The sequence below is a fragment of the Pseudochaenichthys georgianus genome, chromosome 12 (genome assembly GCF_902827115.2).
Source record: "Pseudochaenichthys georgianus chromosome 12, fPseGeo1.2, whole genome shotgun sequence".
Classification (NCBI taxonomy): domain Eukaryota; kingdom Metazoa; phylum Chordata; class Actinopteri; order Perciformes; family Channichthyidae; genus Pseudochaenichthys; species Pseudochaenichthys georgianus.
The window spans coordinates 25,929,008-25,949,552 of NC_047514.1; the positions used below are offsets into that span (position 1 = coordinate 25,929,008).

Consider the following 20,545-nt stretch of genomic DNA (forward strand, 5'->3'; position numbering starts at 1 on the left):
TGGTGCATGGGTAATTCAGAATATAATTTCTTCGTACATTTAATACCAACACAAACACTCTCTTCTCCAGCTTGGTCTTATGGAACATGAATTAAAACAGCCTGTACTAGGGAGCAGGTTATTCCCAATGCTTTATTCAATCTTTATAGCTTATTCAAAACTGAAATTCAGTTTTAATTTGAGGAGGTGTGAACACGGAGAGTGCCAAGCATTCTTTGATCAGGCCAAAGCCAGTAAAGAATAAGCTAGTCGTTTCTATTGGTCATCTGAACATATGTTTAAAGCATTGTCAGGCCCTATCCTTATGAAAAGATAACTAGAACCAAGGGAGGTGAAAGGAAACGAGTGGCGAATGGAGGTGTTAGAGAAAGAACAGGGAGGTAAGTAAGCACGATGTTCAGTAAACGACCAGTCAAAATCGAAGGATCCAATGTGTTTTTAAACGGAGCAGAAATAGAACTAGTCCCCCACTTCAAGTATCTTGGAGTCATACTGGACTCGAACTTGACTTTTAAGAAACATATTAAGAATGTATCCAATACTATTAAATTCAACTTGCAACATTTAAACAAATTAGACCTTTCAAAACGGTCAATGCTGCAAAATCACTGTATGATTCTATCCCACATTGAATACTGTTTTACAAACTGGTCGTTTGCTTGTGCCACAAACCTGAAGCCCATAGAACAGCTGTACAGCTGTTCTATGGGGAATCATCCACAAAAAGACACTGGACGCGGCACTAGGTCAGAAACCAGAGGAGACTGTGAAATCCACCGCAGACGGACCACTTTTGGACAAAATGTCCTCTCCATTAAAGGCAGCTCTTTGTGGAATAGCCTCCCACTCTCAATAGCTTGAATGGTTGAGCAACACACAGATGTGTAATCACCGCCAAATGCACTTTTATACAGGGGTATCTACTCTACACTTTTATCTCCTCCTGCAGGAGGATATGTCGTAGCATACATTGTACTGCCATGTGGTAAGTCTTGTATGCTTCTCATGCTCTTTCTGCATGTCATGTATATTAATCTTGTATGTTGTATGTGAGGGGACTGCGGATGGAAATGAGCTTAAAGCTCAAATCCGGCTCATTTACGCTTGTAAGCATTGTTTTGTTTTAAAGTGTTTATCGATGTGCACTGTCCCGGTTCAAATAAACGATTACAAAAATAAATTAAAAAAATCGAACTGGTGTCTACCAGATGTGAAAATGAGGGAAAGAGGTGTTCATGACCCAGTGAGGTTCAACAGGCATTCTTTCCCCAACTAATTGAGTAACTTATGAACAGCAAATTAAATAAATGTCCATCCCAAACACTGATACCTTTATTATTATTATCAACTTTTATTTATCTTCACATCCAAGCAAGAAAGTTGCGTTTCCAAAAGTTAAAATATTCCTGACAGTACATGTCACCAACAAGACCACCTTTAAAATGACAACATGTGTTTACAACATATCATGATATGATTATTCTATAGAAGCAGTACAGATACAGCAAAAGTATCAACTTAAATACAATTCAATCGTAAAACACAAATAGCCTAAAATAAAAAATACGGATGTCCAAAGTCCCCCTAATTGTTTTACTTAATTGACAAAAAGGAAACAATGTATAGCTAATTACTATGTTTGGTCATTTGCATATTTACTCTCACATGTCTATGAGTTTGATGGTACTGTATATGTTTTTGTATAATATTTTAGGGCTGTCAGTCGATTAAAATATTTAATTGCGATTAATCGCACGATTGTCCATAGTTAATCGCCATTAATCGCACATTTTTGATCTGTTCTAAATGTACCTTAGAGGAATATTTTTCAAGTTTTTAATACTCTTATCAACATATGAGTGGACACATATGCTTTATGCTAATGTTTATTATCATTTGAACAATGTGAAATATACTCATGAATATTAAACACAACAACCTGAACATTACAAATATTCGCCTCAATTCAACCTGGAACCTCTCTCATACAATAATACAATACAAATGGTGTGTGTGTGTGTGTGTGTGTGTGTGTGTGTGTGTGTGTGTGTGTGTGTGTGTGTGTGTGTGTGTGTGTGTGTGTGTGTGTGTGTGTGTGATGGATCGTTGGAGCTATGTGCAACTCAAGGCATATGCTCGAACGGGAGCTGCCTGGACGCTGCAATCATGTTGCGCACTATCCGTGCTGACTTTTCGTACAATGTCCCGCTGTCTGGCTTCCTGCATCAAGTCAAGTGCTCGGCGCAGTTGTCGGCGAAATGTCGCTCCTCTGTTTTCATTTAAACAGCTCCTTATATCCGTTAGCGCAGCTAGCTAGCACCAGATGCCAACAACAACAACAACAACAACAACAACAACAACACATAAGGTGTGTGCGTTCTCGCTCGCGCCACACACACACACACACACACACACACACACACACACACACACACACACACACACACACACACACACACACACACACACACACACACACACACACACACACACACACACACACACACACACACACACACACACACACACACACACACACACACACACACACACACACACACACACACACACACACACACACACACACACACACACACACACACACACACACACACACACACACACACACACACACACACACACACACACGGTCCTCCCGATGGCCAGTCGGTGCCTGCCGGTGAGCGTGGAAGTGTGGTCTGCCGCAAGCAGACGCAGGATCAGCATCAGCTTGTAGATGGTATTTTAAACTCGATGCGCTCTGAAACTACGGGGCGGCCGAGGACACAAAATACACATGCGTTAATCGCGTTAAAATAATTAGTGGCGTTAATTTTGTTTTGCGTTAACTTGACAGCCCTAATAATATTATAATACTATTTTGCATACATATATTAAAACATATCAGAATAAAATATAATTTGCAAAATAACAATTATAGTGATTAAAGAAACAATTGATTGTAAATATTAGATGATTGCCGGATACAAACATTAATTATCAACCCTTGTTCAGATGGATTAACAATAACTGTGCCATGCATATGTTACCTGCCGAGTTAATACATACTATGCATTAATACATTTCAGAGAATAACTAGCATAATGTCATTTAAATGAAAAGTTTGAGTAAGATACTGACACTGTTCAAATTGCCCCCCTGTTATGAAGGCTATGATACTGAATCACCTCAAAAGTAAGATCCAAAAAGCATCAGCCTTTGGGGCATCAGCTCATTCGAAGGTGTTTCTGCCACCAGAGGAGGACAGAGACCTGCTGCTGTGACGAGCAGCTGCCTGTTAAAACATATAAACACAATACACGTTTTAGGGAAACTACTCACAAATACTTTGTTTAAATGTTCGTTTGCACCCACTTACCCCTGTCTGTCCTTTGGAGAAGTTGGCATGTGCATAAAGGAGCACTGCTATGTCATGATGTCCCGCCTCTAGGGCGATGGACAGGGCTGTGCTGTCATCCTGTAAACACACAAACACAAATACATTCATAAGTGCTCTGCTGTATATTGCTCATTGATGGTTTTAATGTACAATCTATTATTTGGTAATACAGATGAGCTACATTCTTACCAGCTGCAGTCATTTCATCACATTTCATAGAACTCAAAGCGACCTTCAGGCCTACCATCACAAATCTTGGGATAAAGATGGAGCCTGAACTCGAGCTGGACAGCCACATCAAGGCAGTAGTTAGAAACAGCTTCTTCCACCTCAGGCAGCTAGTCAAAATAAAGCCTTTTATAAATAGTGACCTTTTTGAAACGGTAATCCATGCCTTCGTCACCTCCCGCTTGGATTATTGTAATGCACTATATATTGGGATAAGTGCGTCCTCCCTTGCTCGCCTGCAGATAGTGCAAAATGCAGCAGCACGGCTACTATGGCACACGCAAACACGAGCACCTGTCCCCCATTTTAGCTTCAATCCACTGGCTGCCCCTTCATTCAAGGATTCAGTTTAAAACTCTTTTATTTACTTTTAAAGCCCTCAATGGCCCCGCCCTACCTCTCTGAGCTGTTACACAGCTACACGCCAACTCGCACTCTCAGGTCAGCTGATCAGTTGCTCCTGAGGGTGCCAAAGTCTAAGCGCAGAGGGGACCGTGCTTTCTCTGCTGTCGCCCCTAAACTGTGGAACGACCTGCCCTTGCTCATCAGACAGGCGCCCACACTGTCTGTTTCTAAATCCTGTCTTAAAACCCACCTCTTCTCCTTAGCATTCGGAAGTAGATTGTTGCTTTTATTTGCTTTCAGTCGTCTATTGTTTTTACTATATGGTTGTTTATATGTTTTCATTTTGTAATTGTTACGTTTATTCTGGTTTGTTTTGTGTTTCGTATATTTTATGTGATTTTATACTTATTTTTATGTTTTGTGATCTGAGCTGTGTGATTTGATATGTTGTGTATCTCTCTGTGCAGCACTTTGGTCTGGAGGTTTTAAAGTGCTTTATAAATAAAGTTGGATTGGATCTACGCCATGCTTACAGGACACATTTTTGAGCTTCAGTATCTTACCCAAACACACTTCAACACTTCCTCCTGCAGAGGATGGTGATGGAACCACCAACCATTCTGTTGTTAGACAACTATTGTTCCCCCTGAGCCTCCTACATATTCCATTTAATACAATTTATTTGCCTTTGTCTCCTTGATACATTGAATGTTAACTCTGCTTATAATACTACATGGATGTGAAATGTAACACAAAGTGGGAATCCCTTAGTTTCAAAGCTTGAAGCCACCACATTTTTAGAGGCTGCCCGGAGGCGAGGTACTGACTCACATACACTGTCATTCAGGGTGGCATCACAGTGGTCTTGTGCCAGCAGCAGTCTGACGATGTGGGCGTGTCCGTGCTCGCTGGAGCACATGAGCGCCGTGGAGCCCTCGTCATCCTGCAGGTTGACGTCGGCCCCTCGGTCCAGCAGAGCCCGCACCATGTCCGTCCTGCCGTGACTCACAGCCAGCATCAGAGCCGTCTGACCAGCCTGCACGCAGACCACGGGGTCAGACAGGAAACAGGGTTGATGATGCAGAGTTGGCACATGTCAGACATTTAAAATATCACAGCTTGGTGGTGGAACCATCGAGCTCACACTTTCTCCATTCTTCACTAATTGAAGATATACACACATAAAAACATATAGTAATGCTTTATTGCATGGTTCAGCAATTTCCTAAAATTGATCTTATATATTTTCCTTGATTTTGTAACATGGTACTAATTATGTCGATGCAATACATTGAAATGCATAGCACAGCCCATTGTCTTTATTTCACTTTCACAATTTTGTTTAATCCCCTATATAAAACCTTCTTTGATGATTCTGCAGGTCCTCAAAAAATCTTAAACTCAATTGTCTGATCGGAATAAAAAAGTCAAGATCCGTTTTAAATATTTAAAACTAATGCTCTCTTGTTGTCTTTCATGGAATTAGCCAAGATGTTTATGAAAACGTGAGAACAAATACATGCATGAACCTAAAGACTTATTTTCATTCATTCGCTGCTAACTTCTCTTAATACTTCTGCCCTTTATGACCAAAAACTAGAAATGGGTATTACATGTCCTTCTACGTATTAAATTGCTCTTGAACTAAACTTTTTGAAACTTGCAGTAACCCTAACCCTAAAAAAGTAAAACACATCCAATTTTATATTATTAACGGGTCAACAACATGCTGTTTTTTTTATTTCAGAAGTACCCAGAACAGCATCAGGGCCCATTGAGTGAATCAGCAGGGCCCCACAGCCCCTACCCCGATGAGAGCACACTGACCTGGCTGGCCTTGGCATTCACGTCTCCTTTTGTGAAGAGCTGCTCCACAACTCTCAGTTCCTCTGGACTCTCCACCGCCGCGAGTGCAGCCAGCATGATGGGCGTGTACCCGGCTTTGTTCTGGTGGTCAACGTTACACACCTCTGCAGCCACGGTGGTCAATTGGCGAGAGTAGAAAAAGTAAAGCAAAAATAAGTAAGGATGAAAAACGTTTAAAACTTTATTTATTTATTTATTGCTTGCACTCGCAAAATCATTCCTTTATATTGACTAAAAAGTTTAAAATTGAAACACTTAGATTGTATCTTCTGCCATCGAATGCACACTCATCAAGTGCACAGCCACAACATTACACATATATTTTAGCCTTGCTCAAAGTGCCCACTCTCTACATAGTTTACATTTCAACTTGCCTACACGAGCCACATGAAGTGCATCCTGGAAAGCACAGAACTACCTTCACTAACAATTTCAGAAGAGGTTCAACTAAAGTTATTTTGTTACCATCATACAAAGTACATGGTCATTTGAGTATTTTATGCAACATAATAACAATCTTTAATCATGCTTTTGAAATGTTCAAAAATAACATTGTATATTTTGTAACAGTGGGTTAGTGTTGAGTTTGACTTTGCTGATTGTTATGCTCCCATTCAACCGTATACCGAGGAAGGATCAATCTCTTTGAAAAATGTAGCAAAGCTTTTTGATAAAAATAAGTAAAAATGCTATATCCCCTCCATCAGAAGTGGATTTCTAAAGTACATCTTCGTATCTGTCGTGAATATTATTATTTTCAAAACAGATTTAACGGTAAAACCCAACATATTTTGTCGCTGGTTATGCAGCAGCCTGCCAAATGTATTTCCTTCATCCTGTTTTCGCAAAAATCTATTATCCTTATTACCCTTTGGAGTTTGAAAAGTGTTCACCTGGGATAGGAAATAGCATTAAGATATACAAACAATTTCCTTATTTTATGTCGTTATTGTGAAAATGTGAGCTTATTTGACTAATTTGTTGTATAAAAAACACCCACTGATTCACTCAATGTAACCTAACTGCTCCCGCTACAGGGAGCATACTGTATGTACACAGAACCAGAGCACTAATGCACACTGTTGTAAGAAAACACAACACCCTCTACATTGCTGTACCTGCATCAAGCAATTTCTTGACAATTGCAAAGTGGGAGTGGGACACACTGTAGTGCAGAGCGGTGTTTCCATTGCCGTCAGCCATGTTAGCGATATGTCGCAATACTGAAGGTGAAATGACACGAAATGCAGACAAGTAATCATCCATTGAGTCAGGAGTGGCTGACTTTTGGCTGGATGCAGAAAACCACTCTTGCCCGATTGTCTGGAGACAGTCATGCTGAAAAAGGACACAAAAATACATGAATGTGTTATTTGGTACTATAAAAGTCCATCAGTCCACCCATCTTCTCCCGCTTATCCGTGGTCGGGTCGCGGGGGGTGGCAGTTCCAGCAGAGAGCCCCAAACTTTCCTTAACCTGGCCACATCAAAACTATAAAAGTCACATAACTTAAAGTGCTTTGAAGATAAAGGAGAATCTTCTTCTTACAAGAATGTAAGAGAAATAACGTTGAACTTCATTCTCTCTATTTGTTAACCAAATGATCCTGGCAGCAAGGAGCCTCTTTTACTCCTTTCAAAAATGTCTTTCCTTTCAAGCGCGAGAAAAATGTAATAATAGAAAATGACAGAGCCGACACATTCCTGTGCTTTTTCTATCCATTTCTTTTTTAAATAGTATGCTTGAACACACCCGGCCTTAGCATATCTCCGCAGCCATGCAGTGACATTCAATTCAACATGCACACACATTCATACACACATGCACATGTCGTGACCTTCAGCGGCCCTCAAGCTGAATATACTGAACCAAACATACCAATTCTCTGCTGGGTAATGGTGGGTCGTCACTCAGGTGCAGCTTCAAGGCTTGACAAGCAGAAAACATCTTTTCACTTAACTTACACCTGAAAGGAATAAAGGCTAAATGTTACACAGTGTGCGTTCAGACCTGAGCAGAACCCTTAAAGATTTGACTGAACAATATTGTTGTACTGAGATGTTTGGGCTTTAAGTCATTACCTCTGTGAATGTGGTGTTGGAGTCCCTTTTGACCCCTTGTTGGAACCACCTTTGCCCTTCCTTCCTTGCGTCCCATCTTGAGAAGTTTCCCTTGAATTTGTGTTTCCCCTCTTTTCCACTTCCTCAGAGTGTGCATGCTCACTGGCACAACATTCGTAAGAAGACATGGGATCCAATCTAAGGGAAAAACACGGGAGTCAATACATAACGTATGCTATTATACTTATGTCTTCAACAGTTTTGACATCAGATGATTACCCTGTGGTCACCCTCATGAATTTCATGCTCTTCCTGGTGCTGCTACAACCCTGGTCGCCATTTTGTTTCTTCATTACAGACCGCACACCGGGATAAGATGACCTGCCTAGAAACAATCAAAATCTTTACACACGCCACAATTATTATTGTGTCATTTGCATTGTATTTTAGTACTCCAAAGACGCAGATATCCCCTAGGCCAGTGGGCAAAGCCCGGCTTACTTTGAGCATGTGTTTTAAACAGTTTAATCCCTTTATGAATTGTTTCCACTTGCGCCGTCCTTTCATTTCTTCATACAGCGGGCATCCAAATGAATGAATCCTGAGTGCAATAACCATCAAAGTCGCTCCAATAGTGCTCCTTAATTACGCTTTCATCCGCCTTTAACAAAATACTTCACATTCATCCAGTTTGTGACAGTAGCTGTAGCTTTTTGAGACTTTTAAACTTTAATTACCGCTGTTGCGCCACCCCCCCCCCCCCCTTGTGTGTGTGTGGGGGGAGGGGCACAACTTCCAACAGGAGTCATTTGGGGGGGCTCTTGGAAAAAAGGTTGGGAACCCCTGCCCTAGGCCAATCGAGGCAGGACGTACTGAGGATATATTCATCATGCTTAATAGTTTTTTACCAATCTGAAGGCCTCATTTTAAAAAAGGGAAAGTTTCCTCTATAAACAGATGTCACTCCATTTTAGACCCACTGCCACAGACTGGTATGTGGTACGAGACGCCCTCCAAAACCAAATATCATTCCACACATTACAAGAGTATACCTCAAAAAGTAAACAGGCAGCGCCAAAGGCAGCCACTTCCTCTAAACCTAAATTAAGTTTAGAGTGGGCCTTGGGAGCTTCTTTCACACAGACATATGCTTCCCCACCCAATGTTTACTGTCTTCATGTGTAGATGACCTTTATAACACATAGACACAGACATGTGCATGTTTACCTTGCAGATTAGAGGATGTCTGGTGTTCCAACATCTGTATCATTCTTTTCACCTCTGAATTAGGGCCACTCTCTTGGCACAATCCTGGGTTTGCTTGGTCCCACTTGGAAGAGTCATCTAAGAGTGGAGATGGACATTGAAACTCTCCGCCGACTGCAACAGAGAAAGAGTGTAATGTTGATGCTTTTTAATAGTTCCAGAACAATGATACAAACATTACAAACGTGTATGTTATTATAATAATAGTGAAACAAAGTAACTAAAAAGGTGTTTTTGGATGTGATAGACTTTCGTGATCAGGATTACAATAATTCAAAGGTTTGGAAAGCTATGGTGTGTCTTGGTTTAATGCTATTTCACTGACCTGTTGGCAGTAAGATGTGATTAAATGAGGAGGATATGCACAATGCTTTTTGGTCGAATACATTAGCAAACACATCTGCAATGTTACCTGATGGCTGAGGACCTAAAGGATGGACTTCTGTTTCTCCTTGTGCTGCAGTTTCGTTATTGCAGGACAGCTTGGAGTTGGCACTTCCTTGGCTACTGGGTTGTGGGACAAATCCTTCTCTCCTCTGAGGTTGGCCATCAGTCAGCAGGTCCCCATGCTCCCTGAGAAGCCATTGCATCTTCTCTATGTAATGGTTCAGCTCGGGGCCCCACTGAGACTGTGAAGATCTCTGGATCATCTGGCCAGGTGCACTGCATGAGACGGACAGATCCTGTATCCTCCCCTCCCCTACACCAATGCTCCTTGTCTTAATGGGGTCAGGTAGATGAGAGGGTCCAGAGGCCATATTCCGGCTTTTCAGCCCAATCAGGAAATGATCATTAATGTTTGTAAATCCAACACCAGCGTCTCGGGTTAACTTGGCGGCAGTCCCTGTTGTTTGGTTTAAGGCACTTCCTTGTATATGTTCAGGTCCTACACCAATAGTGCGGGTCTCTGGGGTACATTTGATGTCTTTGACCCCGTTGCCTACTGACACTGTCCTTGTAAAAGTGGTGTTGGTGTGCTTGTCTTGGGTACTTAAGACAGTATTAGTGCTGGAGTCCGTGTTAAAGGCATGGCTGGTGTTGGTGAAGCGAGACACTGAACTGGATTCTGTGTTGGTACGCTGACAAGCTGTCTGAGGCGATGCCATGACTCCCAGATCTACTCCTCTGACTTGATCTGTGGAAATACCTTGAGACACAACTTCCTTTGCCTCGCTGACCATCACATCAACAGAACAGTCCCCACACCCCACTGAACGATACTTCATCTGACTTTTCTTAGAACCCAGATTCTCCACTGGTATCTCAGTGTTGGTTTCTGCATCACATAACTTTATCGCATTTCCAACTCCCTGTGTGTTGGTAGAAATGTGGATCCCCACACCCTTTTCCATGGTCTCCACCCGCTCCCTGACCTCCCAGTGGCTCATGGGTTCATCTGGTCCTGTACAAACACTCTTAAGCTCAGGCCCGTAACAAGATACTCCCACCGTCTTCACCTCGGTTTCCTTCCCTGTGCTGGCATCTTGGAGCTCTGTGTGATTTCCCACACCCTGGCTTGTGGTGTGGGGCCTTGCCTCGATGCTTTTGCTCTCGGTGCATGGTCTCGCAGAGCAGGCTTTATCAGCTCGGTTCCTTGCTCCTGCAGCATGAAGCTCCAGTTTCAGACGACTCATCTCTGTCTCGAGAGCTGATTCCTTCAACTCTGCTTCCAAGTAACACATTCTCTCCTTCAAGGCACCAATTAAAAAGTGTTGAGCATCAATCTCTGCTTCCCGTTCTGTGTGTAGTCCAAGATTCTCTTCCGTCACTTCTGTTGCAATTGACCTCGTCTGTACCTGATCAGTGTTCACATATTTGTTTTCTTTAGTTGGTTTGGACAGGGTGATATCTATATCTGTATCAGTTACAGCTGCGACTGACTTGATAGCATTGTCATGTAGAGAGCGTTGGCCTTTTCCATGCATTGTTTGCAAATGTTTGTCCTTGATGGTTCTTTCCAACGCCTGCATCTCTTCAGTCAATTGCCTGAACTCCTTAAAATTGGTGTGATCATGTCTCAATAATTCCTCAAGTTCTTCCTCTGTATTAATCGTGGTCTCAATGTCAGACTTTTCCATGCCATCGGCTCTCTTCCAGATCACACAGTTGATGCCCTCGTTGTCACCTTGGTTCTTGAGCTGAGAGACCAGTTGCCTCTTCTCCTCCTGGAGGACTGAGATGTTTACCTGGAGGATAGGGATGATTGTCACCTGCTCCTCCAGCTCCTTCAGCCTCTGCAGAGCTACCACCATCTGGTCACGAACATGCTGCAGGTGCATGGGGCCGAGACCTGTCGCTGGTGTGGTTCTGCCAGAGCTCTGTGGACTCTGTCTTAGGCATCCCGTGCTGCCTCTACTGCCTAAGGACGAGCTAAGGTGGACGTGCCTATCATCTCCAGTGCTAGTGGGCTTGTTCCCATTGATGTTCAGGTTAAATGCACCCAGGCCAGTGAAGGGGGAGAGAGACCCATGGGAGCTTACCCCTCCAAAGCTGGCCAGTCGTCGACGGGGTTGGGGCTGAGGTGGAAGCTGCGTCTTAACCTCCTGTTCCAAGTGTTTTAAGGTCTCCAAAATGGCATCTCCCACCACAGGGCTTTGTTTTTGTGAAGGAAAAGATCTTGCAGCCGGCTGAGGCTTTGACTCTACCTGAGAGGTAGTGGGTCCTTCACCCCGTGAGGGTTTGTTATCCAATGAGGAACCATGTGGTGGAGGAAGAGGAGGTCGACGGCTGGTTGTAGATGACATGCCCAGTAGTCTTGTATGATCATTGCAAGATGATGACAATGATTCTGCAGAATACCACTGGCTGGATGAAGCGCTGGATGATTTTTCTGCATTGTTGATGGCCACTTTTGGCCTCCTTTTAAGGCTTAGCCGCTTAATGTTGACGTTGTTTTGAAAATGGTCCACACACTTGATGTAGTCCAAGTCCGGATGATAACTGTAGTCAATGCCCAGGCAGTTAGGAGCACACTCTTCAGTGCTGTGACCTGTGATTTAAAAATAAGTTAAAAACATTTCCTGCTTTGTGTCTTTAGTTTTTTTTAAAAGTAAGTTTTAAAATAGACAATGCATTTACAACTGCAAAACTACTTATAATAAAGTTGGTAATTGTTTTAACTCCCAATACTGGGAAACACAACAATGTTTTATTAAAAGCTTAATGCTATATAGTTTCTTTTTCTTTACTTACCTCAGTATTATATTTTCAAAAGCAACCATCGAGCGAGTCTAAAGCCTTCCTTCTATCACCTCGAGATGTTTTTGAATATAAACTCTCCGAGTCTGTCCCACAAGAAGAGGAGGGACAGACGAGGAACTTCTAATTTTGTAGACGCTCTGTTTTCAGTAGTCCTTTCTCTCTAAATGGTATGTCTCTCTACATAGACTGAACCCGCTCTATAATTACAATGCAACTCTCCCTCAAAAAGCCTGACCAGACTCTTGGCAGGTTTTCTCAACCACAGACATCTTCCAAATATTTCAGCAAGTAAACATACAAAAATGAACAGAAATATTTTGCGCTTGAAACAGGTAAAAATGCATATACAATACAATATGTTTTCTTTCTAGTTGAGAGGACTATGTGTTATAGTGTCTTTTAGATTTTTTTATTCCAATACAACTCATTCAAATAATAGGAATAATTTGTTGTGTGCAATACGAATAACATAAAACTTAGGAAATTCACATAGAGAATTAGAAATCATTCTATTTTGAAATTAGTAATAATAGTTACCTGACACATTTCTCCAAATGTAACTGCCTTGAGCCATTTGTGTGATTCACAAAGTATCAAAAATGAAGAGATCCTTTTATATCCAGCTTGGAATTTGAATACATCTGCATAAAACAAAAATAAGCAGGTTAAGCATGCTTCACTTCTTGATAATTAGCTTTTCCTGTACATGTATTGTCCTACTGCTTCCCTCATTCAATCTCTCTGTCTCTCCCAGCCTGAGTCCAGCAGTCAATAACAGCTTCCATTACAATGCTTACATATAGGAAATGCAATACCAGGCCGTGACACATTATAGTTAATTCTGCAAAAAGTACAGTGACACAAGGGCTAAGCCTTAGTGCACAACAGCGACTCACTGCATTTCAATGCCATATCATTTTCTCATCAGTAAGCTACCTTCAGTTCTCAGCACATTGAGGTTTTAAAGAGAGCTACTAATAATTTTGAAAATAAGATACCATGAGATAGGCAAATATAAATTAGGTTGTTCCAGCAGCAAAAGCATTACGATTCAACATAAAATATAATAAAAATAGAGCTAGAATGTCACTGTATATAAAGAATGTATACAATTATCTTAGAATACACTGCTGTCAACATCACTATGGTTTCACTTCCTGCTTTTTCATCCGGTTATCAGTACCAGTCTTCTTCAATTCAACATGAACACTGACATATAACGTTAAGAATATGCATATTATGTGTCAGTAAATATATTCCCACTTCACATGGAAATCAGGCTGTCGCCACACTGGCATTTTAATCTGAAGCCTGAATGAACACATGACATCAAGCCTCAGGCCATAAATCCAATATGTTTTAACAAGCTCCATTTGGATGCAGCCACAGTGACCGAAAGTACTATTTCTGCTGCTCTCATGTTATAGAGTGACTTGGGAAAACTCATTGTAGGGAAGCAGATTGAAGTTTGCAGCTAAAGAGACAGAATAAATGCTTGGAAAAACAGAACTTGGAACAAACGGATGAGGTACGAGTGGATGAGAAAGATAAAGAAAGACACAAAAATAAATAGTATATTAGAAGTACATTTTAAGGCTTTCGGAGTCCAAATTCTCATTACATTATTAATGTACTAACCTAAAATCTCATTAATTACTTAACTTAAGTTAAGATAAAAACACACCTGGGTTACATTCACTGGTATGCAGTCAATTAGTGTAGTGCGAAATAGGATTTAGCAAATGGGTATTATTTTCAAACCAATCTTTTCTTTGTCTTGTGAATAACTAGATACAAAAATAAGTGTGTCCCGGCCAAAACAAGCAGAAATAACAAAGGCCTCACAAAGTTTGACTGCAAAATCCTTAAAGGTCCCATGTCATGCATTTCCGGTTATTACCAGTCCCCTTGTGTGTTATGAAGGTTTTTAAGCATGTAAAGTAAACGGTCTGCAGAGTCACAAACCCTCCAAGTACACCCTGTAAAACTCTAACACAGAAAAGACCTGTCTATGCTGCCCAAGAACGCCTCTTCTTCTTTCGTATTACGTTATATGTCCAACTCGGTGTCGTGTAGCCATGCCCGCATCTCTGGTCCTAGGTCGAAGAGGCTGGCTTCCGAGGGTGGTCTATATAAGGGGCAGATGGTGATTATATGGACAGCGGTCTGCTCAGGGTCACCGCACTCGCATGCCGCACTGTCCGCCAAGCCCCACGTCTTCATCGTGGTTTTAAAGCGACCGACCCCAGTTCGTAGACGGTTCAGAGTGGTCCACTGCCGGCGCGGTAGGTCGTCTCCTCCAATGGTGCCATCTCCTGGGTCCCAGATGTAACGGTGGATTCGGGAGGGCCCGGCTGACACCCACTCCTGCTTCCAAGCTGCTGCCAACCATGCATCTCTGGAGATGTCCTCAGAGGTGGAGTTGAGCATCTCTTGAGCTGCTATGTTGTAGGGGTGGCGGGACTTGAGTCTGTTTGGAGGTGCTGGAGTTATTGTGGTGTGGTGCAGGATGTGCCAGTCATACTTTTGTGCCTTCCTGGCCAGGGCGAGGGTGGCAGCCTCCCGTCGGAGGCCGGCCGGTGCTATTCCCGCAAGGACTGGCAAGAGGGACACAGGGGTAGGCTTTAAGCATCCAGTTATTATTCTGAGGGAGGTATTGATAGCCACGTCGACCTTTTTCGCATGAGGGCTTCTGCTCCAGACTGGGGCGCAGTATTCGGCTGCAGAGAAGACCAGGGCTTGAGTGGATATTCGCAGCGTCTTAGCGGAGGCTCCCCAGGTTGTTCCAGCGAGGCGGCGGATCAGCGCGACCCTGGATGTCACCTTGGCCTTGACTTCTTCCAGGTGTTTATTAAAGGACAATGTCCGATCCAGACGCACTCCAAGATACTTCGGGGCTTGCTGGACCTCCAGACATTTGTTGTCAACGCGCACCTCAAGTTCCCTCTTGGCTTCTCTGGTGCTAAGGTGGTATGCCGGCTGCGACTGTTTTCCCGACGCTGAGCTGTAGGCGCCACCTTCGGAGGTATGCTACTAGTGTGCCCATGTCTTCGTTAAGACCCTCTTCCTTCGCCTTCCACGTTGGTCGGCTCAGCATGATGGCAAGATCGTCTGCGTAGCCATACTTTCTGGATGTTGTATCAGGTAGGTCGTGGATGTAAATATTGAACAGCATCGGCGAGAGAACAGACCCCTGCGGTACCCCGTTCTTCAGTCTTCTGAGCCTACTGCACTGGCCATTGCTGGTCTGGAGGATAAAGCTACGGTTGGAAAGAGTCTCCATGATGAACTTCACCATGTGGCGGTCCGGTATTGTCCTCAGCAGCTTCAGGTGGAGTCCCCGGAGCCACACAGTGTCATATGCAGCAGTCAGATCCAAATACACTACCCCAGCTTTCTCATTGGCCTGGAAGCTGTCCTCGAGACCAAGAACGCCTCATTGGAGATTTCTCTTTTTCTTCCTGGGTACAGTGATGTGACCATACCCAAATGGACCCATTGGTCCAAATGGACCAATCCGTGGAGCTCCTCACACACACACTCTCTCAGCGGCGAAACTGTGACGCACTTACACTGTAGGTGCGTCGCGTTTGGGGGTTCGGGTGGGGGGGTGCGGGTGCTAGTGGAGCCTCGCAGATGGGGGTGCTGCAGCCCCCTCAGCACCCCCCCTTCCCGTGTCCATTCGCGCTGTCTCGCTGTCTCGCAGAACCCACGCAGCAAGCAGGAAATGAACCCAGCTCACACTGACCGCTCCTCACAGCAGCGAGCCACGCAACGTCCCGCCAACACGGCACCCAGACCCCACGCAGCATTCGCATCTGTTTGTCATTACTGGTGTCATTTTCTGGTTGCTAACAAACGCCATTGTAACACATAATCACTGATGTTCCGCTTTAACGTGGTGGACTCATCAGAACAGAGTGGGCCGAGCTGACCAATCAGAGCACAGTGGGCTCATAGGGAGGGGGGGGGGCAGGAGCTCCAACAAGCCGTTTAGGACAGAGTGAATACACATACTATTCAGAGATGCTGTATGAGAAACCAATGTGAGTTTGGAAAATTGCACCATAAATCTATTCTAGTAGACCTCAACAATGGAATTATGATCAGTAGAAATAGCCATGACATGGGACCTTTAATGTCACATATATTAATAGTGGATGGTCAGACACGCATTTTGATGGGACCCACACAAGAGCAAAACAGTAGTGTATAAGAAAGAAACACCCAGTGTACACACAATATATCCTTGGAAACTTAGGATGGTTACCAGTGGTGTAGTGGTCATTGGACGCGGGGGATCGCCGTTCCCCCACTTATTTGGAGCACTCACTTTTTTGAAGGATGATTTTTTTGAATAGTCGAATAAATATAAAATCATTGCCAGTGTTATCAGTTGCAAGTGTGTATTTGTTGTAATAATGACGAAAACACAATGCATTTAAATTTCACAGTAATTATAATAAAAACGTAGCTCAAGCATTTATGCAACTTGATTTGAAGCGTGTGTGTGTGAGGGGCAGCACCATGTGTGTGTGTGTAGGGTTGGTGACTAGAGGCCTGTGTACTACGAAGCCGGTTCAACCTAACCTGGATATGTTTGAGTTACGAGAAGCGTACTGACAGCGCAGCGTCATACTTCCTGAATGAAAAGTCAACTATAATATTAGACATATGAAGAAGTTAAACATCCATGACTTAAACACTTTATCCAGGATAAAAGCCACAGAGCTGCACCTGCAAGGTGAATACAGCTGGTAACAGAAAAAGTGTTTGAATGCGTACATTAACAGGTTTATGATATCACTGCCCCGTCTAAGACACGATCTGACTTCAATTACATTTGACTCGAGTGTTTCGTCAACTTAATGTGTTGCTTAAAATAATACTTATGCATACAGTATGTGACACTGTGAGTGTTGCACAGCCAGATACGGCTCAGCTGACTCAGATAAGGAAATATATGATAGCCTACATTATGATGTGATATGAATGATAATGGGACACATCGACGTCTGCAGTCACAGTGCCGCTGACTGTAGGCTACGTAATGTTACTTTGATCCGGTTACTTATGTTATGGCAGATATTTAATGAAGCTTTCTTAACATAGCCTAATAGTATGATAGTTATAATAGTCAGATTGCTCTGAAGATGGAGGTGATGTTCTATTCATTTTCACGTTCACACAGTCGGTGATTTTGGCCGGCCGTCATTCCTGCAACGGCAGTTTAAACTGTATTTCCTCCGCACACTGAGCTCTGATTGGTCAGCAGGCGTGGTGCTTTCGCTGAGTTGATCTCTTATCCTGGAACCTATCCTGCTTCGGAGCACAGACTAGGTTCCAGGATAAGTCACCATGGAGATCTAGCCCGCTAAAAAGTGAACCAGCTTCGTAGTACCGGAAATCCCAGAAGTTATCTTGCTAAACGAAATAATCCTGCTTCGTCCTGTACTACGAAGCCGGATTTTCGCTTAGCGAGCTAACTTCAGGAAAAACTCTGGGTTTCCGGTCCTACGACGCTGGTTCACTTCTTAGCTTCTAAGGTTCCAGGATAAGAGATCAACTCAGCGAAAGCCCCACGCCTGCTGACCAATCAGAGCTCAGTGTGTGGAGGAAATACAGTTTAAACTGCCGTTGCAGGAAAGACGGCCGGCCAAAATCACCGACTGTGTGAACGTGAAAATGAATAGAATATCACCTCCCATCTTCAGAGCAATCTGACTATTATAACTATTATACTATTATGTTAAGAAAGCTTAATTAAATATCTGCCACAACATAAGTAACCGGATCAAAGTAACATTACGTTGCCTACAGTCCGCGGCACTGTGAGTGCAGACGTCGATGTGTCCCATTACCATTCATATTACATTACATTGGATTTAGTTGACGCTTTTATCCAAAGCGACTTACAATAAGTGCTTTGCCGCTTTGTGCGGGACTGCACACACAGCATTTTTATCATTTGTCCCGCGTCCCACAGAGGTCCACAGTGGGCCCCGTCCACCCAGTAAAAAAATCCCCACTACACCACTGATGGTTACTAAAAATAAGAGAAGAAATAAGTTAAAAAAACTCCTTGGTTGAACTGGTGAAGATATTTCCATTAAGAGGTCAAGAAAACATTGATTTGCCTAGAAGGGTCAAAAGTTCACGACAGACCGTTTCCGGTCTTGCGGAATAGAGAGGCGAAGTCCCTCCCTTTTCGGGGGACCTCCATGGGACCTTATTTCGGAAAAAGTATGTATTGAAGTCAATGGCGAGAGAAAGATTATCTTTTGATCCCGTTTGAATTGTACCACGAATTACACATATGATGTTTGTCAATTTAAAAGATAATTTTGCAAGTCAAAAAAATGTGTCGTAAAACTGTGAAGTAACACTTTTTTTGTGTGAAACCGCTCAATGAACTACATCTCCCGTCTCGCACCACACACCAAGACGGCCGTCACGTTGGCACATTTCACTTCTTTCTTTCAGAATGAGGCAAAAAGTATTAAAAGAGGTGAAAATCACTCCAAGTCTGGGCATGTTGAGAGCTGTACATACACAACAGGGGAGTTAGTCGGTTCTGTAAGAGCCAGCATGCGGGACCGGGATTCTGGGATTTGTAGTCTTTCTAGTTGCGTATTTTTCATAGTTATTATTCAACAGTTTTACGACAAACTGTGACTTTTTTGACATGGAAATTATTTTTTTAAGATTGACAAACATCATATGTGGAATTCATGGCACAATTCATACGGGATCGAAAGATAAGTTTTCTCTCTCCATTGACTTCAATACATACTTTTTTCCGAAAAAAGGTCGCATGAGGTCCCCGGAAGGGAGAGGGACTTCGCCTCTCCAAAAATATTCTCCCCCCCCCTACAGGCGGTCAAGATGTCTTCATTTTCATTTCGCTTGGGAATTTCAATTCACCAAAGCTTTACTCAATGTTTGACACTCAGAGAACCTGCTGAAACACGTATGTACGCTATTCCTAAAAAATATAAATTACACTGATTAAGTCGAAAATAACTTAATGACCCAACATTTACCCACACTGAAATTAGCTAGGCTTAAAATTGCTTAAACCTGACGCCTTGTGGTCACGGTGAGATAAGATACACTTTAACAATGATCTCATCATTTTACAAAATGCTTTCTATGCGGTGAACGGAATACTCTATATTGTTTTTCTGTTTAATTTTGGAAGTTAGCATGCATTCACCTGTTAGCCTACGGTAGCTAGCTAACAAAGTGATGGGATACCACTTACCTTTGCAGGGGAAGGTAACAACAGGTTAGGGTGATGAGAGAAGATAAACATAATGTGAGAAAGTATCAGTTGCAAAAGTCGGGTCGCATTTTTAAGACATACATGTGAAAGCGAGGATATTTGTTCTTCTCTTTTCTTCTTTATTTCTGCTTTGGCTGTGAAACTAAATAAGTTTGCAGCAGTGGGACAGCTACTGCGCATGTGCGGAGAGCTGTCACCATGCACAGCAGGCTCCTGGGAGTCAGGTGATGAAAACTCCTCAGTGAATTATTAATGATGGCTTTCCTTCTATTGAATCGATTACACAGCTACACATTATCATTTTGTCTCCATTGTCGCTGAGGCATATTTTTTAAAATGTTCTGCAGGCTTCCCTCCAGGAGAAGGGCTTCTTCTGTTTTGGCTAAATGTAGTCTAAATCAATAATTAATTTTTTTTTAGAATATGCATTATGTTCTTACACAAACTCACCCAAATGCTTACACTCTTACTGTCCATTTACCGTAATCAAACATCATTACTTAGATATATTTTATAATTTTTCAATAATGTTCACCTTTCCTTCTTGAAGCTATCCATGGATTCATTCCTCTTACTGTATGACTACAAATGGAAATCAAGTTGATCAATCTTACATCCTGTAGTAGTAGTAAACCTAGATCTTAGGGGACCTAGGGGAAGTGGAAAGTGACTGTTTTTATTTGCAGAGGATTACAAAACGGAACTTCAACTTCAACCTGCAGGAAATTGCCTGATCCCTAAAATTGGATCTTTTGTAAGCTACACAGCGACATCATGTGGACACAGTAAAGAAATACATTCATTAGACCATTCATAGTCTACCACATTATGTATTGTAAAGTGTGTTGGGTTTAACTAGTAAAATAGTACATTGTAGTGTGCCTCATAGTTGT

General features: G+C 42.6%; 1 protein-coding gene across 1 annotated transcript; it reads right to left on the bottom strand.

The window, feature by feature from the left end:
* Positions 1-3,232: 3,232 nt before the first annotated feature.
* On the bottom strand, positions 3,233-19,711 carry LOC117456442 (KN motif and ankyrin repeat domain-containing protein 1-like). The gene is made up of 12 exons (XM_034096332.1): positions 19,632-19,711; positions 12,905-13,008; positions 9,579-12,155; positions 9,128-9,280; positions 8,180-8,285; positions 7,922-8,098; positions 7,719-7,806; positions 6,958-7,177; positions 5,801-5,943; positions 4,809-5,009; positions 3,380-3,478; positions 3,233-3,295 (listed from the first exon to the last, which is right to left on the bottom strand). The coding sequence occupies exons 2-12, from the start codon at positions 12,939-12,941 to the stop codon at positions 3,233-3,235; spliced, it is 3,864 nt and encodes a 1,287-aa protein (XP_033952223.1). The 5' UTR covers positions 12,942-13,008; positions 19,632-19,711.
* Between the last annotated feature and the right edge of the window lie 834 nt (positions 19,712-20,545).